The following is a 27,596-nucleotide window of genomic DNA, read 5'->3' as shown; positions in this document are numbered from 1 at the left end:
ACAGTTCACAGGCAATGAAACTGTCTTCACATCCGTAGGTGTTTATGTGAGATACTCCAGACATGGATGATTTTGAATCAATTATGCTTCTATTGTCTAGTGCTAAAGTGCAAGTGGATTTTCCAAAATTTCTGGTATAGTTCAGTTTTAATATGTTAATTACCTCTCTATAAGTGGTCTTTGTACATTGCTATGATATACTTAGATGAGACTCCCTATTTTAAGTTCATAATATACTTGAAACTCTTTTCACTGTTGAATTCACAATACTCAAGGGCACCCTACCTTCATTATGAATGTTATGGATACCATAGAGCAATACTGGTATTCAGGCTGGGGCTACTGTAACAAGATGTAAGAACTATAGAGTCTACTTCTCTACAGTAGCTCAGTGTATAGGTGTTTCTTTTCAGTTTTTCTCTCCATCTGGTTCCCAACAGCATTTATTTGCTCATTTAGGCTTCCACTACAATGGACACAGTCCTTCTATATAAGCTCGAGCATAACTTGCACTGCAGTCCTCAGCTATGACTACCTTGTGTGTTAAAGATCCATACATGACCTGTGTAGCTGGGATTGATGTAGGATAAGGGCATCCATTTTGAGTTTGCTTAACCTAAAATTACTGAAATCAGCATCTAGTAACTTTTTAAAAGAGAACTCAAGAAAAGAAGTGAACTAGGTCCAAGTGAAATCGCTACTATTAAAATAGACGGTGTCATGAACTGTTGTGATGGTGAAGAAGTGAATGAATTTTCCACTTTTATACTGTCCTTTTACAATGTGGCAGGGGAGCAAAGTAGTGAAACAGTTCCAGAAACTGAAGTGAAGATTTCTAGTATCTCCACAGATTGATATTTGGACTTGATGTTCTTAACTGTCTTCTCCAACTTCAGTAGGTATGTATTTGTGGAAAGAGTGGGATAAGTGCCAGATTAACCTTCTCTGATGTATCTGGAGTATTTCCACTAATACTTCTGAATGCACACAATGAACAAGTGCTTTTCCTTTCTTTCTTTCTTTTAGTTCTAGTGTGATCTACAAAACTCTGAGGAGTCAGTGTCAGAATAATTGCCACGGCAATATTTTTATCTAAATTTTAATTTTGATATATTATTTAGATAGACATTTGAAGGTTAAATAGCATGAAAATGTACATTGCTAGTATTCCATCTTTTCCCAAATGAGTAAAAAACATGCTGAGATTTACTTAATGCGTCACATTTCTGAGATGGCTAAGAAGAAATTAAAGCACTTCAAGTAATGAATGAGCTATAACTGTATTGTCCACAGCTGTTTAGTGCTGGATTGAACTGGTGATTCAATCACTAAAACTAATAGTAGGCAGAATGAACCTTAGTGGTGATTTGTAGACAATCACTGAAAAAGTAGAGTCACAGTATGGACACCCAGTACTGGTTCTTTTCACCTCTAGGAAGTATAATTTTGATTTAGTACCATCATTTATTTTAAGAAAATGTGAGACTTTTCAATTGTTAGAGAGTAGAGTCAATAGTATTATAATCTCTACTTGTTCTAATCTCTTTTCTGTCTTTGTCTACTGCTTTTTCCTACAAAGGACTGAAGCAGAAATCAAACTGGTCTGAATTTAACACTCTCCAATAACTTGTTAAAATGCAAGCCAGAAAACAATAAGACCTTCTGACCACCTTTTTTCTCATGTTCCTTGAAGACCTGTTCAGTTTAGTACTGAACTCTAATTGTTTACATATGCAGTTATGAAGCACAGCAAGTCATACATTCATTGGTTTATAAGTTTTCAAATATATCAAGAGAATTTAAGAGAATTTACTACATATTTCATTTTCCTATTTATTTCACATTTTTCTCTCTCTTAGTGGAAGTGAGTTTCCTGAGCATGCAATAATCGCTCAACCTGTTCAGGCAAGACTGAGAGCTGATGATATCAAGCATGTTGGTGACTTCTCCTATGGATCATAACCTACAAGATCTATAAGCTGAGCAGACTAAAAATGTTTTTCCATGCTAGGAGATAAAATGCTCATAGTGATTCATATGAGGGCTGTGTATATAGCAGTGCACAGCAATTCTTACAGCTATTTTTATACTGAATCATTACTGCTCATAAAGGTATATTCAGCTGCATGACATGTGCAGCTGAATATACCTTTAGCACTGTAGCACTGCAGTTCCAAGGTGAGAAGCTGGGAGAAAAGTATTTTTCTTTATTGATGACAATTACTGACAATTTAAATAAAATTGTCTTGAGTCACAAGTTTTCTATGCTTGAATTTCCTGAAGAAAGACAGCAGAATACTTCTTCTGAGAGAAAGAATTTGAGTGTTTTATGAACATTTTTTGTTACTGACCTAAAGCGAGAAAAAATAAAAGCACTGGGGATTAAATAACTATACCAAAAAATTATCTGCACTTCCAACTGAAGTGAAATGCACCTACAAGATTTTGAGGAAAGGCTGGCATTTGTTTAAGAACCTGGAGAGAAATTCAATAATTGTCACTTTATGACAATATTCAATCACTTCCCTACACTCTCCCTCTCTCCAAAAAACCAAGGTAAAATGACTCTTTTTCCATAACATTTTATGCTTGTAGGGTGTAAGGTATGAGTGAAATGGTGTCTTGGAGTCCCATTTACTCTCATATTCTATGGATCTACAAGTATGGCTTAGGATTTATAACTTCTCCCAGTGCTAAAATTTACGATGATAGATTTTGAAATCATCTGAAAAATAAAGCATTGGAAGAATATTTTAATTATGTTTGAAATATCACTTGGATTTTTCAGGTCTTTATGGCTTCCTTGAGATCATTAGAATGACCATGATAAATATGTATATATATATTTCTAATATATGTATTAGAAATAGTTTAATTAATTGTAGTGAGCCCTATTGCAGAATTAAGAGGGCTGCTCTGAAACTAACACTTCTTATTTTATTATGTTGGCCCACAAGGTCAAGAGGCAGATATTAGTGGTACGGTAGCAGAGGTTGAGTCGCCTGCCCATATTCCTTCACATTTTGTTGCTATGCAACAGATGGCAGCAGAGTGGCAGTCTGACAAAATGACATCTGACATGAAAATGCATATGATGCAAAGGTGTGGAATTGAATTTCTCCATGTTGAAAAAATGGCACCCATTGACATTTATCAAGGCTTGCTGAATGTTTATTGAGATCAAACTGTGGATGTGAGGCAGTAGTTGGTGAATTTCAGCATTGGCAACAGCAAAGTGAACTATAAACTGTGTTCTGGATGGCCATGCATGATTTTTACAATGCAGGCATGCAGGTTCTTGTTCATTGCTGGTGAAAATACATATTAATGGTGATGACTGTGTTGAAAAATAGTCTTTTGTAGCTGAAAATCTGCTCTACCAAATAGTGTTATTTTACTCTTTGTATCTGTTGTAAATGCCATGGAAATAAATAGGAGACATTGATTTCCCAGTGACCTATGTATTTTTTTCCTCTCTTAAAACACATCTTTATACAGTCATTACTTTGAAAAATGTAATTATTTGCAGTGGTTGCTTTGGACTCTCTTGTGAGGAATTTCTTCTTTCAGGGCCAGTTTTGTAGAAGTGAATCAAATGCATCTCTGCCAGTTCTTGTCTGGCACACATCTTGCTTTTGTTTTTGTTGTGATTAGAAAGACCCACTATTATTAAGTACCAATTATAACATTTGGTCCAGTTTTCTGAAATTCATTCACATGTGAACGATCCTATTGGGAATTGTTGTGTAACCTCATTATGCCCGTCAACCTTTTGTTTCAAGCTCTTTTCTTAAGCACAAAATGAGAAAATGCCTTTTTTTGGTGTGTGTGTGTTCCTTTCCTCATCAGCTTGTTTTTGCTTTGTTCTTGGTTGAGGCTTAGAAAACAAATGGCATTTGTGAACCATAGGTTTTCATCTTTATGTGTATCTTCAGAGATTGTAAAATATTTTTCTTCATGTTTCAAAAAATCGTTTTGGTTTTAATCATATATTTACTGTCCGACGATGCTCACTTTAGTAAGCAATTGGAAAGAAACAAGTAAGCATGTTACCCCATCCTTTCTTACCACTTTTTTAATGTCTGTCAGGAATGTTGCAAAGTATTCTCTCAGTTTCAAGGTGGTCTATTTCATGTTAGTCTGTTCTTTTGCTGCAATCATACTATTGGGCATTATCCACTTGATAATTAAGAAATATGACAATATGTTTAGTTCCCTTTCATTTTCTCTCCTTTGGGAGAATTTTTTAGGCCTGGTAGAATTTTGTATGTCCTTTGGAAGAACACTAAGGAACAATCATGGGTTTTTAATTCAGAATACTATTATCTATCATGATCTTGGTTTATTTGTTAAAGAAACTGGAAAAAAAAAAAAAAAAAAAAATCTGAATGAGATGGGACTGAAGAAAAAGAAAGGCTATTCCAGCCAGAAAGCCAGTTGAATACTACCATGGAGAATTGTTCTGAGTGATGCAAGGGAAGTCACTTAATCCCAAATTATCTTGGATGACTCTTTGACCGGTGAGTCTAACATGTAAGGCTGCAAAATGGAAAGATGAAATATCATCTTTCAACTTATTTTCAAAACTTCTTCATTAGTACTTCATTTCTTTGTGAAGTACTAAAATACTGTGTCCATGAAAACTGTAGGAGTGCCAGTGGATAGACTGATAGTTCCCAATGAAAGGAGGATTTCATCTCTGTGCAGTAAATGAGGTCTAGAGCCATTCATTGAACCACTCGAAGAAAACAAAACATTGAACAGTTCCTCATTAAATGAAGGTTGTCCATCTTGTGGACAGAACAAAGGCAGAGTCTCTCAGGAAAAATCAGCATTCATATTTTAAAAATGTGTATCCTTAAATATGTTAAATTCAGGTATTTCCTGTTTTTAAGAGCTTGAACTACAATTTCAGTGTTCTTTTAGTACTGGATGTTTCTGTATTTAGCACATACATACAGAGATTTGTTCCAGTTTGACAGTACTTCACATGTTGTTTAGTGGTTGATTAGCATAATCACTGTGTGATTATTTCTCACTAGCCTTAGCATATGCAAATTCTTGTCTTTTGACTGACAAGCACTATTAGAGTATACAGATTTGCATAATTGCTATGTGGTTACAGTATTTCTGCACAATGCCACTGTGAATGCAAATCCTTTTGCTCTGACTGGTTTCTCTATATTAAAGCAGTTTGCCAGAAATGCTGCTGCTGCCTCAGCACCTCACTGCCAAGTGAAAAGGTCCACTAGAAGAAAAGAAAAAAAAAAAAAAAAAAAATAGCCAGAGAAAAGTGCTAGACATGCATCAGAAGGGTGACTACACAACTGCTGAAATTAAATAGCTTCATTTAAGAAAGAAAATAAAATGCTTACACTCTTACAATCTTTCAACAAAAGAATAAAAAAGAGGTCTTTGGGAATTCATGCTGAAATACTATTCAAATTACATAAACAAGTTAAAATGGGAAATGTATACAGGGTTTTGTTTGTTTTAGAAAAGTATATTTTCTTAAATATTGTACATTATTAAAATTATTGAAATGAATTACTTTACATTTAACTAGGTTGAGTAATATTTTTGTTTTATATCCATCAAAAAGGTTACTCCTAACATTGGTAAGAGCAGAAATAGTAGACACTAAGATGTGCAATGCTGATTCCAATTTAATTCATAATTATCTATCTAGGACAATACTGAATAAAATAGATACAAATGGATAAACAAATGGCACAACATCCAGAACAAGTATTTTTCTCATTTGATATCATATTATTCTACTTTCACATCAAACCAATATATAGTTGAACATCAATTTTTATACTTATTTTCATTAAGCTGGTCTCATCCTTCTTTTTGAGTTGTGATCTTTGGTTAATTTATAAAATTATTATTCACAGAGAAAAGTGATGCCAGAATAAGATAGGCTGCAATTTTTATGAAAATATAGAATGTCAAATATACATCAGAGCAAATAATTGAGCTGTTATTGAACAGTTCTCTTTCCGATTTGGACATCAGTATATTAAGAACGCATCATATAGATTATAAGTTAAAATGGAAAGAAGCAGATATACTTAATGCGTGCTACATGGGTTGGGTTTTTGTTTTTGTTTTTGGGGTTTTTTTTGTTTGTTTGTTTGTTTGCTTGTTTTTGTTTTTTTGAATATGTACAGTAAAGATATACTTTCAGGAGCTCCAAGATGGATGCACATGCAAAAATCAAATGCGCTGTATGACACTAAGTGAATCAAATGCTTCCTGGAAGACTGATCTTAGAAGACCTTTGGCACATTCTTTGTCCACTCTGTATGTGTGTCTGTAGTAAATCTTGAACGTGTCCTGGAGAATGTGGTGCTACTACTCAGTTGAACAATGTGCATAATATAGGCACTATACATGGGTGATATAAGGCTGAATCAGAAGCAGATCTCTAAAGCATCAATTTCTACATTAAAAAATTATATAATAGTGCAATATAAGGTGATTTCATATAATAGTGTGGCATCTGTATAATTGATCAGCATGGAAATTATTTCTGTTCTTAATGATACTGAGATCAGAGGAAAGAAAGAAATGATCATTTGTTATTTGGAAGTAGTCAAATTATGCCCAAAGCACTTCCATATAAAAATATCCTCCAGCTATAAATGACAGTGGCATTATATGGCTAAGGGAATGTGATAAAGCTAGTCATCTACTAAGGTACGTGTCTGTAGCTTTAGTACAGACACGAAAGAGCAGTTACCAGTATGTCAGAATTATAAGGCAGGAGGCAGTTCTGCATTTGAACAGCTTGGTGCTAAAAATGCAACAATCATGCAGTTCTGAAGATGGGTTAAGATTAGTAGATGATGTAGTGAAGTATAAATCTTAAACTATATGTAAGGATTGTGTTCTGTTTTACTTATTAAGGCATTGTGTGTGTGATTGGTACAGAATTTATGTTATTTGCAATGGTCTTATTAGTTTCACCATTTGTTGGGACATAAGAGAATGAATGAAAGAAGCTCTCACTGAGTTATCTTTATTTCTTAAGAATTTTACAATTAAGATCTTCACATAAGACTCAGCTCACATGCAGAGACATTAATAGTTTTCCTGCAAGTGCAGTAATATTAGCATAGCTGTTTAACTTAGGCCGTTACAATTTGACTTATTTGTAGAAATACAGACCTAGAGCAAGAATCAGTATTCAGAATATCATTCTTTTCAGTTTTCAGTTGATTTTCACTGTAACATAGCATTCTATCGGTATCTAAATTTTAAGAAGCTGGGTCGTTTTTGGGTGATGTTTGATATGTTTTTGTATAAAAGCTATTCCTTCCACCTAGAGAACCCAAAATAAAAAAATTCTTTTACACACTATGAGAAGCACAAGGACAAAGAATGTGGCTAAGGCCACTGGGCTCACAGGTTTGAATTTGAATCAAGCAAGCTAAACCAAATGAGAGTAGTAATGTAAGTGCTAAAAAATGGAACAAGGGACAAGGTTCTGCCATGCCCTCAGTTCAAGCCTGGATTTTGCTGAAGTATGGTAGGCTTAACCTGAAGATTTTGGTAAGGGATTATAGTATGTGATAAAGAAAAGCAAACAATATCATGTTAGCAGAATTTTCAGTTTGAATGATTATAAATGAAAAAAAATAAACCTTGCTCTGTATTTTATGTATTGAAAACAAAAATTATGTCACAGCCTGTGTTACATATTAAGAGATGCTGAGTGCTGAGTAATGGGAAAGCAAAACATAGTGAACACATCAAATATAATACAGGTTATCCTCTTTGTGTTGTAACTTGTAATGAAAATAACTTGGCTAGTGAAAGTAAAGGGATATCTTACAAACTTTGCTCTGATGTACAGCTTTGACAGCTGAATCATGATCCTTCATGTAATTCAAGCTTCTCAGTCCTTCAATGTAAATGGAGTAAATTTAATCAATTGCATCTAAGAAATAGAAGTGCAGTGATTGCAACAGTGCACTAATAATAAGTAAAAAGCAGATTTTAACCAAGTTCATTATGATAACTTTTATTTTGAAAGCAAATGCCATTTACATAAGTTGACGTACAATTTATACATGTAATCAGAAACAGTCTTTGAGCACAGGAGATTCTCCTAAGCATCTCTACACTTAGTGATTATCTCAGCTATATGATATTATTTCCCTCTCTAAGCATCCCTGAAATCCCTGTTCACTATTTTCCTCACAATCAACTATTTCTTTTTATTCCTCTGACTCTCAGCAGAGCTCCCCTCTGTCTTCCAGAGTCTGTGAGATCTTAGTCCTTATCATGCTGCATCTTTTACTTTTCTCAAATTTCTTGCATAAAACTTCTGAAAGCTTATCTGGTGCTTTTGGATGTTTATTTGAAATTTATGGATCAGTAGTATTTCTCAAATGAACTCTTCAGGAATAGAAATAACAATGTCAAAAGCACTCCAATATTCTCTCCCAGCTTTTATTAGAATCTGTTCTGTTTGGAAGTTATTTCTGCTTTGCAGTATCAAAGAGCAATTGGCAAAGAAGGGATTTTTTCTTTGAAGCAGCTTTTCTTAATCATCTTGGAGGCTGTCCAGAACACTTCTTCTTACAGAGCCACAAACACAAATCACCCAGTTCACAATAAGGCCATGTAGCTGTATATCTAGAAGTCTGCATCTTTAAAAAGAGGCATGAAAATGTGCAGATGGATTTCTGTATCAGTAGATAAACTAGAGAAAATGTGTGGAGCATTAAGAAAGAAATTCCACATTTTTCCATAAGACCAAACTAAATACAGAAAAGCCTACCCTACTCCTTCCCCCCCCAGTTCTGAAAAATTATTTGTCTTGCTCTGGACCTGAGAGCATCAATTCAGCAGACATCCATTGCATTTGAACCCAGAATTCTTTCTGTGAACATAGTTAAATCCAACTACAGATTTATTTGTTGCAGCTTATTAGCTATGGTAATAATTTCATACCACTCTTTAAATACTGTTTTGTTGGCTGTCTAATTTTAAACAGCAGAGTGGTATTTCTGTAGGTTGTTGGCATCTTGACATAAGCCATCCTTCATTAAATAGTAGATAATTCTTTAAAATATGTGGTGAATATTACATTTTTCTATCATACAGAACCAAAAGACCAATGCATCAATGGAAAAAGAATAGCAGGAAAGGACTAGCTCTAAGGAATAAAGATGTAGAAAGACAAGTAATTAATACTGGATCAAACAACCTGGGTCAAGAAAAAATTGGGAACTATTTTGTTCAAAACCTTCATTTTATACCACAGAAACATCAGTTAAAAATAATAATAATAATAATAATAATAATAATAATAATAAAACATAGAATTACACTGCTACCCATCAATATATGAACTACTTGAAAATGACAGACAGGAGCCACTTTAGAGAATTATTTGATGATCACAGAATCACAGAATGACCTGGGTTGGAAGGGACCTCAAGGATCATGAAATTCCAACCCCCCTGCCTGGCAGGGCCACCAAACTTCCAGATTTACTAGATCAGGTTGCCCAGGGCCCCATCCAACCTGGCCTTGAACACCTCCAAGGACAGGGCATCCACAACCTCCCTGGGCAACCTGTTCCAGGACCTCACCACTCTCCTAGTAAAGAACTTCCCCCTAACATCCAACCTAAATCTACCCTCTTTCAACTTAAATCCATTTCCCCTTTTCCTGGTATTATCAGCCCTTTCAAAGAGTTTACTCCCCTCCTGGATATAGGTTCCCTTCAGGTACTGAAAGGCTGCAATGAGGTCACCCCGCAGCCTTCTTTTCTCCAGGCTGAACAAGCCCAGCTCCCTCAGCCTGTCTTCATAGGGGAGGTGCTCCAGTCCCCTGATCATCTTCGTATTGCATGATAAAGGATAGAATTGTGTTACAACACTGTAAGGCAAACACCCCATCTGCCACATAATCAGAACCCAAGTATGTATAAGGTCATTAGTGTGCCCCCGGTGGCGCACGGTGTTAGAACCACCGCTTGCAACACTGAAGGGCCCAGGTTTGAATCCCCCTTGTGGCACAAGTGGTACAAGTGCCGCTCTGCTACACTAGAGGGCTCGAATCCCGGAAGTTGGACTCGATGATCTCTAAGGTCCCTTCCAACTCGCATGATACTATGACACTATGATGCTATGATATGTATCATCCTGGAGAAAGTGATCCAGTTGAGTTAAGAAGTTAATGCTTAGAGTTACCTAGGCCTCCACATAACTGAGCTGAGCTCTCCCAGAGCACTCAGGAGAAATTACGATATTAGAGGTCAGATGTTTATAAACTTTCTTTTAGCATTTGTAAGATAATGTGTCAGAGTTTAATATGTTAACCTAAGGCTGAACTAGTACTATCGTCAAACTGCAGTTAAGAAGGTGAAGGTAAGCAGATAGACTGGATGAAAGAATGCACAATGTACTGCTACCAAATACTGATTTAATCATGTATCTGAGCTTGAGGTTTCCCTCTGTGTTTTATACCTACAAAGACACAATGAAGAAATTTCTTAAAAATGTAGGCTTAGTTTCTTGAAATTCTGGCAGCTATAAAATAGTGTTGGTTAAGATCAGTTTTAGTGTTGAAAATCCCAAGGTAAAGGTAATATAAGTTCTACTGTCATTAGAAGTCACCTCCTGAATAATGGAGCAGTTGAAAAAAAGAAAAGCTGTCACTGTCTATTTACTTTCTTATGTGATTTTAGTCTTTTGGGCCCCCACAATAGTATTTTTGAACCACAGGCTTTTTAAAGATTGGGTCACAAAGTAAAACGAATGCCCTAAGCACCTGGTCTGGTCTCAGCAGGAAGTGTTCATGTGACACAGAATGTCACAGTGTTTTAGAACTCAAAATTTTCCAATTTTAGCCATTGTTGCAGTTATTGATTGTATTATATTGGCATCCCTTGTTTCTAGGTGGGACTTGTACTCATGTACAGGTGGTTTTACAAATGGTATTTCTAAGTCTTCTTATAAAACTTTGCAGCTTTAATTGATTTTTTTTTTTTTTTTAATCAGTTTGAATTTCTTTTCAACAGTAACTGGTTTAAGCCCATGATCTACTTCATATCTGACTCTGAACAGCTGTCATATGACACACTGCTTCTTTAGTGAGCTGTTTTGGATTAACTGCAATAGAGGCCATGACTGTCTACCATTACAGCTTCCATGAATCATTGATTACTCTGAGAGAAAGCTGTGACTCTTTATTGAATATCCCTTTGCTAACTGACTCAAAAAAGTGAATAACGAGACTGTGGACATAGAAAAGGTGTTTTGTTCTCAAGGAACATACAAATTAAGCTGTCTGATACTGTCAGATAATTGGTTAGTTATATTTGATTCATTAAAAAAAAAAAAATTCAAAGAAAAAAAAATGGTGGCTTTACAAAATTGCTGTAAAGCTCTTACTAGATTTAAAAATAGCTGTGTAGGGCTTCTTGTGAAAAAAAGACAAATTATTTTGGCCAATACATCAGGGGAAGCTGATCTTGGTCATCAAAGTAAAATCAGTAGTAGAGTAGTCAGTGAAGATATGGCAAAATTGATTTTGTTTGGGGTTTGTTTGTTTTTTACAGGACCCTGACTCATATATACTGCCAGATCAGCTTTCTGGTGGAGGCCTTTTTCAGAATAATGCTTTTCATCAGAGCCAAATTTCATCCTTAAAACAGGGCTTATTTGAAATAAATATTTTCATCCAAATCATTGTGAAAATAATCTTTGGAGAATTTGAATTTTTCATTGGTTTAATAGAATTTTCTTTATTGAAATAGATTGTTTATTGGTTCTTGGTGTATATATGGATGTCTTTCATAATACTGAGTTATCTGGGAGTTATTTGTACCTACTATTCCTTGAAATTTTCATTGATTATTTTCTTAGTAATTTTATATGAAATATCTTTATTTTATTTAGATAACTAACTTTTTTATGGCTTAAAAATATGTTATATTTTTTTATAAATAAATCTGTTCAATGTTTTCAACTCAGATTTTGTCAACAAAGGGAGACTGAGAACTAAGGATATGACTGCATTTTTGTTTGTTCCTCTCTGCATTACCTGTTCACAAAACTGTACTTAAATTTTATTAAAAACAATTTTCTTTAGTATGGAATATGATTTTAAATGACATGGTGTCTGTTTTACAAATATAGATAACATATAATATGGTGAAACAGCAAAAGCTTTTATATTTCCTTGTATTCTGTCTTTACAGATGGACCCAATTCAGAAAGCTGTAATAAATCATACATTTGGGGTTCCTCTTCCTCATCGAAGAAAGCAAATCATATCATGCAACATTTGCCAGCTGAGATTTAATTCTGATGTAAGTCAATCGTTTTGTATCAGATTAGAAATATGTACTTATCTCCTTGGATGTGTCATAATTTGCATAAATTGAACCTAAATGAAGTGTTATGATTTCAGTTTGTAGTTCAGCAGATGAAAAGACTGTAGGATGCTTCAAATAAACACAATTATTTGATACTGTTTATACACCAGGCCAGATTTTCCCTGCGGATATATCTCTGCAATCTCATCAATTTCAGTTTTGCTGCATGGACTGAAAATAGGAAAACTGATTGATCAATTACTGCTAATAACTCTGAAATATTTGCTGGGTCCTAATTCTTTTACCAGCCCTGGATGTAGTTGCCTTTTCTTCCTTAGAATATTAGAAATTATTTTCACAATGCGCATACTTGTGAATTTACCTTCCAATTGCTGTTCTCACAAAAATCTCTTTCTAACCAGAATTGTTTTTTTAAGAACTCCTGTCTTGACTCTATGATATTAATAACAATAACAATAACAATAGATGCAGGTAATTTTTGTCTGTTGGCTACTACTCTGTTTTCTTTCATTCCTCCAACAATTAAATAAAACAGTCTGAACTGGAAATGGTCATAATACATAGATACCAGTCTCCCTTTCACTACCCAAGGAATCTGTTCTGTGTTAATCAGCCAAAGAATGCATGTTCATATGTTCTGTTGCAGAGGGACCTCTTGGAATTAAACTACTTTATTTTCTTCTCCGTCAACACTGTATGTGCAGAAACAATCTGACATGGTGCAATATATTGTCTTCTGCTATTCTAATTTTCTAATGCATGGTCATTGCTGGTGGCAACTTATATTCCCCTTCCAAATGTCTTTCAGTTATTACCTGTTTTGCTAATTTATATACGGTATTCACATTTCCAAAACAAAAATGTTTGAATTTAAACCGTTCTCCAGCCCAAATGTATTCATAAGGCTCCTTCCTCATGCTAGTCATATGAAGAAGTGAAGGAGATCTTTTGTGCAGCTGTTTCTTTGTAGGGAAATCTTTATGATCAGTTAATCATCATATTTTTAGTTTATCAATTATTTATCAAAGCCACAAACTTGTCAAAAATTTAAATTGAGCCTTGAAGCATTCTGTAACAGATTGGCTACCTAAGTATTAAAGTAATGCAGCTCTCTTCATTCCCCTCAGCTTTTAATGCTTAGAAAGAATTTTAACAAGATCTAAGTCATGACTTTCAGACCAGTGGGAATCACATATTTAACGTTTGCTCAAGACTTAAGATATTTAGCTCACAGACTGAATGGCCACTTTCTCTTACAAAACTGACAATATCCTCAAACAGGGATGCAAACAATAATACAGTATTTGTGGCTGTTGTAATTCTCACACATAAAAATAGGAGAGTCAGATTACACTCTTACATACAGAAGCCAGATGCTAGAATTACGACTGCAAATATTGAGCCATTCACAATAGGTCTCTCACAAACAGAAAATTTAAGGGATATTGGAAACTTTTGTACCACAGCAGACTGCACTGAGTAGCCTGGCTTATTGCTCATAGTTTTCAGCTTCATCTTTGGAAAGAGCACGTAAGGTTGAATCATACATTGTATACATCCTCAAAAGTCATCAAACACCTCAGTGTTACATATCAGAATGAAACATCTTCTTTCATAGGAGGAATACCATTTGTTAGTCTGAAAAAGATACAGGCAAAAGTGAGGTTGAACACGTCATTAAGCTGACTTACTCATTAGCAGATACACAAGTTGGACTAATACATGGAGTAAAATATTTTCCATCTGACAGGATGTAGGCATTTTCTAGAAGAAGGTGAAATAAGCAATTTTTTACGCAGGAGGAAACACAATATTAGTGAACACTGATACTTCTGACTCAGAGGACTGGCATGCCCTCATGCTGTTCATCTCCTGATGCTCTTAAAAAGGATTCTGAAGTAGAGAAGGGAGAGAGGCAGTGGCCATTTTCAAAGATCTCTAGGATACCTAGAAAACAACAGCAACAACAAAGCACAGTTTCAGGAGAAATATCTTCGTTTAGACTATTTGCAGTAAAAACTCCTGGAAAAATAGCTGTGAAGATGATTAAATTAATTGTCCTTTCACACATTCAATCCAAGATGTTTGAACTCTGCTTTGCCAAAGTTGTTCAGAGGACATTTTTTATAACCTGATTTTTAAAGCATCGTCAGTGTTCCTTCTGGATAGAGAGGATATAATTCCAAATGTTGCCCAGTGATTAACCTGGGAAGGTATCTGTCCCTCTTTCCTTAAATACCCAGAAGTGATTTCCAGATGTCTTTATGGTGCTCTCTTCTTGTTCCAGTGTGTATAGTTATTACTACTAACATTCACAAAGTGCTCTGCTGAGGCTTTTCAAGAAATAATAGATAGTGTGGCTGCAGGTTTAGAAATGTTTTTCTGCAATGTGAGTAGAATAGGCTGAGCTAAGTACCTCAGTTGCTTGGGTAAATCTGAATGACCAAAATTTTGTTTGTTTGGTTGGTTGGTTAGTTTTTTTTTGTTTGTTTTGTTTTGTTTTTGTTTGCTTGTTTGTTTGTTTGTTTTTGGAAAAAATGATGTGAAACAATGTGCAGATTCAGTGTGAAGACTTAAAAAAAAGATTAGCCTGGAAAAAAAAAATAAATGTTATCAGCTATCAATCTTTGGTATTTAAACTATATGAATGGCAGTTGCACATTTTAGATTTTTTCTTAGAATTGTGAAAAACTTTAAATTTACCTAAAGTTCCCACCTTTCATTGTCATCATACTTTGTTGAACATGATTTAAAACATTAACAAAAATAAGTATCGTTTCTGTTTAGAAACCAAAGGGTTTGTGGTTTTTCTACAGATGCATCTTTATTTTTAGATGCTGGAGATAGGATTTATCAAAGAATAATGAATAGCAATTCCATTTACCTACAGCACAATGGTATTATGAAAATGTTTACAATAAAACTGGTCTGTGAAATTTTTCATTTTTGTAGAGAACACTGAATTTTCTTCCCTTTGATATGGATTTCTTTCAGTACAGAGGAGCTTTTTTTTTGTGGTAACACAGTATCAAAATTACATTTCAGAGAAAAATGAGAAAGGCACTACAATAGTCTAAAATCATTTAGTTTCTTTCTAAAGGAGTTATCTGTAAATCTTCATGACAGCTGTGTGTTCAGTATTTCTTTTTTAAAATAAATCTTCTCATATGAGAAAAAGGAGGAATGAGCTAGTAACCAAAGCCTCTTTGTGCTGAGAAAAAAAAAAAAAAAAAGAACAAAAACAACACAACACTAGAATAGCAGACATAGGTTCTGTGAAATCTGCTTCAAGAAGTGACTTTTCAATTATTTTTTATTTATTTTTCATTGAGGGAGATCTGCACATAGCTTCTACCTTTTTATTGTGCCATCAGAACAGGAAAATATATTTAAGCGTGTGTGTTGGAAACGTGTGTGTTGCCTTTTAGATTTTCCTAGATGTTCTTTGCTATTTTGCCAGTTGAAAAGAATTGTTAAATAACAGGCTTTTGAATAAATATTAAACATCTGCTATAAGCATCCTGAAAATAAATTCCACCTAACTTGAGTAGGACAATTCAAGAGGTCTCCCTGCAAGTAGATGTTGGAGCAAATAATCTGCTAATACAAGAACTCACTAAACACAAATGCCATGATTTGGAGAAAAAACAAAAAATAAACAAAAAAACAATGAATTTTCAACATTTTTTAATGTGGGGAATGTCAGTATCTGCTAATCAGGCAATTCCTGCAAATAGATTCTCTTACTTTTTTGCATAAAGCAGAATCCTGAGTGATAATTCAGCTTGTCTTTAGAGAAAGGGTGGGAAACATTTTGATGTATTTACAGGCCTTGAATTCCATTATGATAATCTGTAAAAGTATTTCCAGATGCTACCCAATTTTTTTTCTTTTTTTTTTTTTTTTTTGTGTGTGTGTGTGTGTGTGTGTGTGTGTGTGTGTTTTAAATTGAAGCAGTAATAATTTTCTCCAGAAAGTCAAGCAGAAAGCTCATCCTGGAGTCACTGTTGTGTATATTTTTTAAACATTGTTTTCCTACACCTCTTTAAAGTAAAGGTAATCTCTGAATTGATACGCAGTTCTGCAGTATGAAGTTATCATGTGCTGCTTCAGTAAAAAACTGAATATTGTGGAAGATAAGGGTGTAATATAACTCTATAGCATTTTATGACAGTTCTATCATGGGGAAAAAAGCAGAACCAGAGGACTCATATCCTGTTTAGGTTATGCTTACTATCTAGAGCGTAGTGTCAATTTGTGAGCACCTAGAGTACTATAAGGTGATAAGAAACAGCCAACATGAATTTGCTAAGAACAGATCAAATCAAACCAATCTAATTATCTCCTTTGACAGGGTAATTGATCTAACTGATAATTGGAATAAGTAGATGCAATATATTTTGTCTTTTATAAGTGTTGATATAAGGTTGTCACAGAGAACCATAATGTAAATAGGAAATATGGTCCAGGTGTAATTTTTAAAAGCTAGTTGTACAACAGATGGAAAAATTGTTCTGAGAGTCATTGTTGATTGTTTCCTGTCAAAACAAAAGCACTGTACAAGTCAGGATCTGCAGGAGTCTGTTCCACACTTGCTGCTTGTCTACATTTTCATTATCTATGTGTCTGAAAGAATAGAGACTACACATACTGCGATTGTGAATGACATCAAAATGGAGTGTGGCTAATACCTGATGAAACATAGCAAGTTCAGGATCATAGTACAAAATGATTTTCCTTATTTGTAGAAAATAAACTAAAATTCCAACAAATACAGTAAATGCAAGAACAAATTATTGTGCTTAGATTGGAAAAATTAAATGCAAAAGAATTGAAATGAGAAATGTACGGCTTATTGGGCAAAAGGAACTCACAGTGTGAGTATATGTTAACAAGAACTAACTAGGAAAAAGGTTTTACTTTTATCAGTAGATGAGTAAATATTCGTATAATTGAAATTGGCATTGCCTCAGAAGAGCAATCATTTGATGCACTGGTCATCACTCTTCAATAAAAGAAGAATACAAGAAGTACTGGCAATATTTAATATTGATCAACAAGTATGACAAGTGAAAAAATATCTCTTGGCTGTGGAAAGAAGAAAGGCCTGAATGAATATATAAAGAGGAAAAGACAATGGAAAGATAGCAGGTTTGGAACATATGGAAGGGTATTACTAAGAGCTGTAGCCAACTGAAATTTCATTCCCTGGTTTTGGTAGGACATATTCAGCTTTATTTGCGTATAGAATTATGTTATTATTTGTTATGATAAGAATAGTAATTGAAACAATTCTAGTTACAATGGTGAAATTCAGAAATGAAAGAAGTAGGAATGGTCGTGAGTTTCCTATCAGTGGAGGATCTTAGCAAGTTTGACCACCAGTTCCAAGGATGGTCAGTGAATTTCTCACAGCTTTATAGCCTTCTGCATGATGTCACATGTCATGAAACATCCCCTTGGCCAATCTAAGCCAACTCCAACACCTGCTGCTGTTATTACTGCCATAATAGCAGTGTCTCTTCCCCTCAAAGAGACCCAGCCCCAGGAGTGCCCCCATCACTCAGCAACAACTAAATATTGGTGTGTTATTTACACAGTCTCAGCTGAAACCAGAACACTTTCCTGCACTGCAGAATTCAGTGTTAGGAGAACCAAATAGTGATTTCATTGGTGGAATTGCACATGCCATTCAGTTGAGATCAGAATGTGAGTCAGAATTGAGCTTTTCCATAGTTGCTGGTTTCTTCTATTCACTGGAAGAAAAAAAAAAAAAAGCATCAAATAATCATAGAAAGTGATGAGTGCTAAGATTGCCAGAGGATATCCGGAATTTATATAAATTCATTATGGAAATACTAAAGAATTGCTTAACAAAATATTTGAGATGTTTTGGGCATTTGAAAAGTATATTACAGAATGTTTTATTCCTGCGCTACATACATGACAAATTAAAAACAAAACAAAGCAAAAACAAAAACCACACACTAATACTATTTTGCCCAGTTGGATATTCATTGGATTGTGTTTTTATAGGCCTAGTTTACACATTTGAGAAGCACTAATTCCTCTCCACCTCTTTTCCAGAACACAGTCTAAATGCTGTGGCAATGATATGAATTGCAGTCAGGTCCTGTGCAAGCCTAATCTTTCCTATGATAGAGAATTCGGATTTTTTTTCTTTTGTAGTTTTAAAGAAAATATGATACATTTTCTTAAAACTTAAGTCTGTCTATTGTTAGATGGTATAACCTCTTGAGGTGTTGAATTTAGTCTCGTGACTGATATTCTAAGGATTTGATGTTTCTCTTGTCCTGGTACGTCTCTCCTCTCCTGTAGTGACAGCAGTTTTTTTCTATGTAGGAAATTTCTCTGTTGATGCAGAACATGGACCAGTGCAGAGGTATCTGGCCCCCAAAGTATTGCCTGAGGATAGAAAGATAGTAGGAATGAAGAATAGTTTTAAGTTATCAATCTTTAAAAAAAATAAACAACTACAAATCATGTTCTTATTGTTAGGTGACTAGTCTGTTGCTGATGAGAAGAGATGACATCCACTATGTTTATACTACAAGATATGCTTTCCTTTCAAAATTCACACTCCAGCCACATTTAGCAGTGGTAGTTGAAAAGAGAATCTCAAAATTCATGAAAAAAGCAATGCTTACAGTTCCCTCGTCCCTCTACAAGCACAAGGTATTGAGAAATGTCCAATATCTGTGTCAGCTGCACATCAGTCAGTATAGGAACATGATCCTGGAGAGGATAAATCATTCAGTTGATGAGAAACTACTGCTGTGTTAGGACTTAATGATGATACAGACCAAATACTTTATACTGTTTTTAATTCAGCTTTGACAAATCTTGATTCTTACCTCTGCTTGTTCTTCCATGGTATTTCATTGTCAAAGCACTCACTTTCTTTGATAAAACAAATCAGTGGTGTATAAGATTTGACATCTCTTGAAAATTACTTGAGTTTGCTAGAAATGTTCTGTAAATAGGTAACAGCTCTCTTTGATTGTCCTGTTAATAATTTGCAAAAGATTAATGACCAGTGTTCTGACAGTGTTCTAACAAATTGTTTTAAAAGGTTTCTGCTTCTGGCACTGAAGTTAATATTTGCCCTTTGGGGCCAACATTTCACTTATTCTTGGGCTTAGATGATTTTAGAACTGCAAAGAGTAGCAGAGGTGAGAGTACTTAAGAGAAAAATTCTGACAGAAGAGCAGCCTCCCTCCTGTGTTTGAACACATCCATGCTTGAAGTTTTTCTTTCCTAAGAAATGATTAAATTAGGACATCAGAATGTATCTGAAAAACAAGTATTGAGGGGAGGAGGGAGGAGGAGCAAAAATGATATATTGGACCCTAGATTTTCCAAAATATGCTTTTGATATCATAATTGCATATGTGGATTCTAAAATGAGTTGCAGGCAAATTATACATATTCTACTAGTGGTTTTAATTAATTGGGTTCTGTAGCTACATTGTCTGAGTTAAACTAGCAACAGAAATATTTCATGCCTACTGAAAGGTGAGGGGATCATTATGGGAATGAGCTTTACATAATAGCATTGGGCAAGCAGTAGGTAAGTGTTGTTTCTTGTATGTCTTTAACTGGAACTTTTGGAACAAAGATAATAATTACTGTTTGTCAACCATACATTGAAAAAAAATTCTACTCTAAATTGAAAAAATACCATTATATAAATGAGGAAATTAGAACAGACAAATGTATAAAAGTGTGAAAATGTTCTTTGTCTCTTTCAATTTTCTCATTTGCTCCACTTATGCAAAAGACTGCCCATTTCAGTTGCAAGGAGAGAAACCTCAGCTTTATCTTTTATTGCCATACACATTTTTGTATTTAAGATATTTTTTCACGCCATCTTCCTCAGTCCAAATGTGAAATAAATCAGTCCACTCTAATACACATCTGAAATATAAAAACAACTGTAATGGGAATTCTTTACAGAAACTGCTCTGCTCACGTTATTAGGCACTGGTAAGGACAGGAGAGAGAAAAGAGCAGACAAGGCCAAATGTCAAAATCTGTACTAAGAAATGTGCAATTTTTGGTGATGTGGAACGATCTGCACCAAGATGATGAGATAACTGAAATGTTGGAATTTTTTGTTGGTTTGGTTTGGTTTGGTTTGGTTGTTTGTTAAACCATAAAATTATTATTTAATTCTAAACATATTTTAAAGGTAAAATGTATTATTTCTTTTCCCTGACTTTTTTTTTTTTTTTTTTTTTTTTTTTTTTTAAATACTCTTTCAGGAGTGGTAAAATATTTTTAAATAGTAAACTAATTCTGGGGATTTTTTTTTCTTTATAGGAAGTAAAATTGCATTCCCTGGAATACCTTCAGTATAGTCTTCTTTATGTATCTGTGCAGCCAACACTTGTAGCAAAAACACTTCATTTTGTCAGAATTACCTTTAAACACAACTGGAACAAATTCCACTTAAGAAACTACAGGACTGACTTTTTCAACTCCTTGTTTCTTTTATCACTCCTCACATGCCTTTTACAGTCTCTGGAGATATTGCTATTCTGTGTGCTTACTCACATCTCAGCTAACAGCTGGGAGTCTGATCCACTGAATGAGTGGAAGTGCAACCCAATATCTGCTTTTAAAAGCTTTATATTCAGTAAAAAAAGTATACTTTTGAACTGTACTTTTGAGGGCATATTGCCCCTACTCATACATTTTTTTTTTTTATCTCAATTGAAAATGATGCCTTTAAAGGTTTAAAATGGCCAAAGGGGATTCACTTCTTTTCAGGAAAGAGTCCAATATGGCACTTATACTGAGCTTCCCCGTGGCCTCTAAAAGCCTTACTATGAATTTAAAGCATGTACTGAATTAGAGGTAATGCTTTACTGGTACAGCATGCAGCTACATTATTTATACATAATCATCTGATGAGTTGATCTAAAATTATGATTTTAAAAATAAAAGATTTTACTCTGTTTGGGATTTATATAGACCATGTCATAGTGGAACAACTGTAGATATACATGTATAGTGAATTTATCATATTCATTTATGTTAGCTGTTTCTGGATCAGCATAAATGTTTCTTTTTATCCTTTATAAAGATTTTAGAAAGTAGTCTCTGAACAGGTTTCATCCTTTCCCAGCACAGCCTATTTTCTCTGCATCAGTGGACTTGTCATGATAATCAACTTTTTTGTCCCAACCATCAATCACTCCTGATTACAGATGGAGAGAAGTTCTGTTCTGTTGATCAGCCCATCAGTGCACATAATGTTACACCTAGAGACAAGTGAAAATCATCCCTTGATGGGAGAATCACTTGCCTTCTAGCCTTTTGTCTGAGGTATTCTAATTTGCATTTAAAACATTGTTGCAATTGTCAGTGCTTGCTTTGATTTTACTATTTCTTGACAAAAAATAATGAATTCTGTTATTCTGTTGATCTTTCCCTACATGATTAGAGGAATGCTCTTCTGTATCAAATATTTTGTATTGTGACTTTTAATTCACTGTACAAATATTATGGGAATTATCACTATGTAAATTAGAAATTAAATGGTTATGCAGCACTAGGAGGAACATAATATATTTTAGCCAAGAATTTCTGGGAAAAAAAAAAAAAAAAAAAAAAAAAAAAGCAATTTTGCTGGCTTATGATCTACTTCTTAGCTAGGATTATATTTACTCTTAGAATTGAATTTATTTGCACTGTTTGTTAAACAAACTTCACAGCAAAGGAATTACTAAAAATTAAAGGCATCTTTCCTTTGTTTAAAGGAATTGCGGTTTATATTGTAGTGATGGTACTGAAAAACACTTCTATCAGTTAAGGCATTCTATGTCAAGCATATTTCCTTCTTTGTAATAAGTATGATTTGTTACTAGTGTAATGTAAGTTTGTCTTCAGTAAATATGTTTTACAGAGAATTTAAAAGTGACTTAAAAATAGCTATCAGAATAACTAGATGTAGTTTACTTGAACCATAGTCACTTCTTTTTATTTTAACATCTTTTCCTAAAATAAAAAAAAAATAAAATCACAACAGTATATACATTATACAACAGCCTATAAATATGCTTCAGAAGCTAAAAGACAAAGTGCAAATTAAAAAGAAAGAGTATGAGAGTATGGAGTATACAGATTTGATTAGCAACATCTTCTACATTTATATGTAGAAGATTTAATTAGGAGTAGCTCAGTTTCCTCTTCCTATTGGCCATTTTCTGGACAGTTATATATATTTTTTTAACAGTGAACTTTGCCAATAGAAAGTGTTTTCAATAGATGCTGACACTGCAGTAATATTATCTCTCACCTCAGTCTACATAGTGCTGCAAACATGTCCACATATCACGATTTAATAGGCCTATGACAAATACAGTAAAAATAAACAAAAAAAGAACAGCAAACCTTTATCATATTTGCTAGGAAGTTTTATTTTGTGTATTCTGATGATAATAACACTCAATTCCAATTGGAATCAATCAAGTTCATTCTTTATCCTCTGTCTGCCTGAACACCATGTTTGCCAAATGCAGACTTTCATCACATGTACAGTAGCAGTTCCTCTATAATGACATTTTGTTTATTTCTATGGTATAGTAATTAATACAAGTATATTGCAGGTTGTTTTTGTTTGTTGGTTGGTTGGCTTTTTTTTTTTTTTTTAATTTATTTAATAGAGTGTATCAATACGTATTACTTTTCCAAAGATGCTCATCATTTGTTATTGTAATGACATAGCAGGAAATTTTCTTTTTTTAATAAATAGAGATATTAGGTGGAACTTCATTAGTACAGTTTCAGTCAGATAGCCTGCCAGTAGGTACCTGTCACTGCTTGTCAATTTCTTCTCTAACATGATTTTCATACCAGAGTTTTCTTAGTAATGAACAGCAAAAACAAAGTCAACTTCTAAGATGAGTGTATCACCAGAAGCAGCAATAAATGAGCAATAAGATCTGGATGCTGGAAAACATAGAATGTAATTAACACCTAGGGCATTGATGCAATTAAAAATTTTACTGCATTTAATTGTATTTTATTGTAGATACAATGCCTAAGAACTATTCTAAGATTGCATGACTACTTCATATCTCTTTAGAGCTTGAAGCAGCCTTCTTAAGAATTAAACTTCACATAAAGCTAAGAAATTCAGTTTACATCATGTAGCAAATGTATGCATGAATTTTCAGTAAAATACACTATAAATGGTACAGCATCATTTTGACTGTTCTTCCGAGTGTGAGTCCCATGTGTTTATTAGTGAGACAGGCCTTAGGTGAGCCAAAGGGATGTGTGATTCAGAAAAATGCCTTCAATCATTGTGGGCTTATTAGCTGTCCTAGTACTTTTGGAGTTGCTACTGCTGTAACAACTTGCAAGAAGTAAGGAGAGAACAGACATTTTGGAGAAGGAGTAAATGCAGTGACATTCAGCAGCAGGGATGACAAGGAATGAGGACTGTATCAAGAAAATAAAAGGTCTGGTACTCTCTCAGCTACAATAGATGGAACTGTGGAAATGATCACCTCATATTCATTTCTGTCTTGTAGGGATAATTGTGTTTGCGTAAGTAGAGAGAGTCTTTCAACCCAAGCTACAAGATCTGTCACCTTTCTAAGAAAGTTCTGAACTTTTTTAATAGTTCATGTTCTGTACTAATATGAAGAATTAAAAGTAGGAGGAATTTGTGAACTGGAAGATATGCATTTCATGCTTGAGGAAAATCTGTTACAACATTGTCTAGGATAAGTAGGTAAGAAAGATGATTTCTTGGACTCAAATGATGGGAGAAAATAAATACAGGGATTTTTCACTGATGTGTGTGGATGTGCTTGTTGTTTAGAGATAAAAAAGAAAAAAAGAAAGAAAGAAGTGTAGTTTCTGGTTTTGGGAAGCTGAATTTTGTACAACTTATGTAGATGCTGCACAGACTTTGAATTGGCAGCACTTACAGCCTGAAAGGATCTTGCCTAACTATGACAGAAAATCCTGAACTCATTTATTATCTCTCTTAGTGCAATAGCAAATAACTAATTGAGGGTAAAGTGATATTTTTAAAAAGTTAGCATTAAGAAAAAGTAGGCATGTTTACTCTGATTACTCTTATTAACTCATTTTACCATTACATATAAACTTATTTTAAGATGAATATTCATTGTGGCTATGATGGATGTTTACTTATATACGTAAGTCCACACTACTTCACTAAGAAAAGAAAGCCAGGTCCCAAGAGAAAATGGTCTAGAACTTTTGCTTGTATTTATTGTTGAGTGTTCATTGGTATCCCAGTCCACAGGAGTGGAAAGGCTTGAGGACAGACTCCTGAAATATATTAGTCCAGCCAACAAAAGGCTTGTTCTGTGAATGAGAAGAATTTTTTTATTGGATATCCTCCAATTGATGTATCTTAGAGTTCAAACCTTCTCTAAAGTCACTCTTAATGAATATATATTTTTTCCTCTCCTTAATAGTCATAAATACATAAAAGCAAAGATGGCTGCAATCTATCAATTAAGTCCTCTCTGATATTTGTGGTAAGGAATAGTTATAGAATAGTTTAAATAGGTAGCTGCTTTAAATTTATTTTTATTTTTTAACATATATTTTTCTCTCAGAAAACATACAGAAATGAAAAATATGCTGATCTGAATATTTTTTGAAGAGGAAAATGAAGACCAAAAATATCCATTTATCTTTCCACTCAATGTGCTCTTCTCCATTTTTTCACCTCTTCACTGCCATATTGTTATAAAATTACCTTGACTGCAGCTGCTCTTGACATGAAATAGTTAACAAAGTGCTTGAAACCATTTGTTGTTGTTACAACAATCTGCTTTGTGGACATAACTCCTATTTTTCTACAAAAAGGGTTCCCACCAATTATTAAACATACATTTTAGATGGAGAGCTTAAATTCGTAACAAATGGATGGATTTGGACTGTAAGTAAAAAGCCAGGATTTTACTTGGTTCAGATGCTAACAGAGGCTCACCACATTTCAGAAGATAGAAACAAGAATTATAGAAACATGAATTGTTTGTAGGACAAAACATAGGCCATTTGTTTTTCACTGTTTTCAAACATTTTCTAGGTGATGATGATGGGATGGCCCTTGAAACCTTCTAGATGAGGAGCAGCATAATTCTCTTTTATCAGCACCACAAATGATCAATAGGATATTGATTTTATCATAAACATCAAATATGAAGTCATTTCCTAAAATTCCTTCCTTTCTTCATAGTAGAGGTCCTTTGGCTCTCTGATCATCCTCTGAACCCATTCCAACAGCCCTACATCTTTCTTGTGCTGGGGGTCCTGGCCTGGTTGGGGCCTGACAAGAGCTGCGCACAGGGGGACAATCACCTCCCTGTCCCTGCTGGCCAGTCCTCCTTTGATGCAGCCCAGTTGGCCTTCCCACTGCAAGTACCTGCTGACTCATGCCAAGCTTTTTTGTCTACCAGAAGGTCTGAATCTTTTTCTGCAGGCTTGTTGTGTGAATGACAAGGTCATTCTTCATTTCTGTTTGTTTGATGAAAAGAAATAGACTCCACTACTTTTTAGAGATGTGATTGCTTTAAATGGAGATAATGAGAAAGTACTGTGTCAGCATTGGTATACACACGTTCTGGATAGTGCTTCAGGACAGGACAGAAGGGCATAAAAAAAAAAAAAAAAAAAAAAAAAAAAACCAAAACATGGCTAACTCTTTTGAAGGTGGAGGCTGCCTATGTCATTACTCTGCTGTTCAAATTCCTGCCTAGTTTAGCCTGTAGATCTCAGCATTTAATGTCTTATTAAAGGTTTGTGCACAGCTGGAACAAAGATTCCTGTAGACAATAAATTCTGTTGCTGGCTCCTGCAGTAATAAGCTGTGAAGTCAAAAGACTAGCAGGGTCAATGCTGTGGTCTGTCTGATAGAGTGTTTCTCCTATAAAACATCAGGGGGCTTTGGACCCAGATACTCAAACCTGCAGAAGTCATACAGTTATGTTTGGCTGACTGAAAACATGTTCATGCTCAACCAAATAAATACTTCAACTGTACATTTAATCTGTTCTTAGGATTAATCTTATCGTTCTTCTACCATATTCAAATTTTAAAAACTCTTTGGTTTAGCTTGAAACCTCTCAGTTACACCTCTGGCCAGCTGTCAGCCTGAGGAAGCCCATTAGATTTACCACGTATAAGCCTGAATGTTCTAACATATCTTACAACTGTGAGCTCAAAGTAAATAACTGGTTTGTATTTGGAATGCAGTATGGTTTATTTTTTTCAGAGACTGATGGGCAAAAACATTGAGGCTGAAATTACATCTGTAAAGTGAAATTGAAGAAGCACTTAATTAAAGATTAAAGCTTCAACCCTCTATAATGAGAAAATGTTGGAAAGAATTTGAAGTTAAATCTTATCTGGACTTGGTAGGACCCTTGGTGTTAAAGCCAGCTGCCGTGAGCTTTACCTGCATGTCCTGTTTTTCTGTAAATGTGACAGTGCTGCAAGTTGTCAGATGTCACACATTGTGCATATAATTCATGCATCTGCTTTGTCTGCCTTAGTGATCTTGTTTGGAGAGTGTGACTTCTTGAAGGGTCCTCATCAGTAGAGCCTTGCAAGGTGTCTGAGGCTGTAATCTGACTTCTTTGGGGTAAAGTTGTGAGTATGGCTAAATGGTGCTGTATGGCTCAAAATTCTTATTACTCAGTAAATGTGTATCTCCTTAAGAGGTGATCATTTCTCCAGTTTGCGCTTTGACTGGTAGAGCAGGTGACACACAAGGGCACATCAGTCAGAGTTGAGAGTGGGTTGTTCATGAGATTCTGAATACAATATCACGTGCAGCTCCAGTGCAACACAGTTCCAGCTACCAGGGCCATCCTGAACTCTGAGAGCCAGGAAAATGCCCTGAAATTTTAATAGTTCCACTCTTGTCTCAAGCAGACTTATGTGACCCACTAGTGAAATTTATTATGATCCAGTAGACAATAGCAAATAGTTGTTTTTACAAACACAATATTTGATAACTGCATTTGCTATTCCATATCTACTGTTTGAACCAGCAACCTTAATATTCTTATAAGGTAATGTTTTGGGAGGTTTTTGTGGTATGTCTAAGGTTTATTTATGTTGGAATAGCTGTTATTTTTGAGAGATTAATCAAATTATTCTGTATATTTTTAAAACACTTTGCTTAGATTATAGGAAAGACTTTATATATTTG

The 27,596-nt window shown here is 34.5% G+C and overlaps 1 protein-coding gene across 3 annotated transcripts in view; it reads left to right on the top strand.

Moving 5' to 3' along the window:
• Positions 1 to 27,596, top strand: part of ZNF385D (zinc finger protein 385D) — a 372,690-nt gene that overhangs the window by 278,703 nt on the left and 66,391 nt on the right. For all 3 annotated transcript variants that reach the window (XM_072328232.1, XM_072328231.1, XM_072328233.1), the window contains one exon: positions 12,227 to 12,337. In XM_072328232.1, the coding sequence (XP_072184333.1) occupies positions 12,227 to 12,337 (111 nt within the window). The remainder of the gene's footprint in view (positions 1 to 12,226; positions 12,338 to 27,596) is intronic.

Source organism: Excalfactoria chinensis, chromosome 2 (assembly GCF_039878825.1).
Source record: "Excalfactoria chinensis isolate bCotChi1 chromosome 2, bCotChi1.hap2, whole genome shotgun sequence".
Lineage (NCBI taxonomy): Eukaryota > Metazoa > Chordata > Aves > Galliformes > Phasianidae > Excalfactoria > Excalfactoria chinensis.
This window is presented reverse-complemented; position numbering and strand designations above follow the sequence as displayed.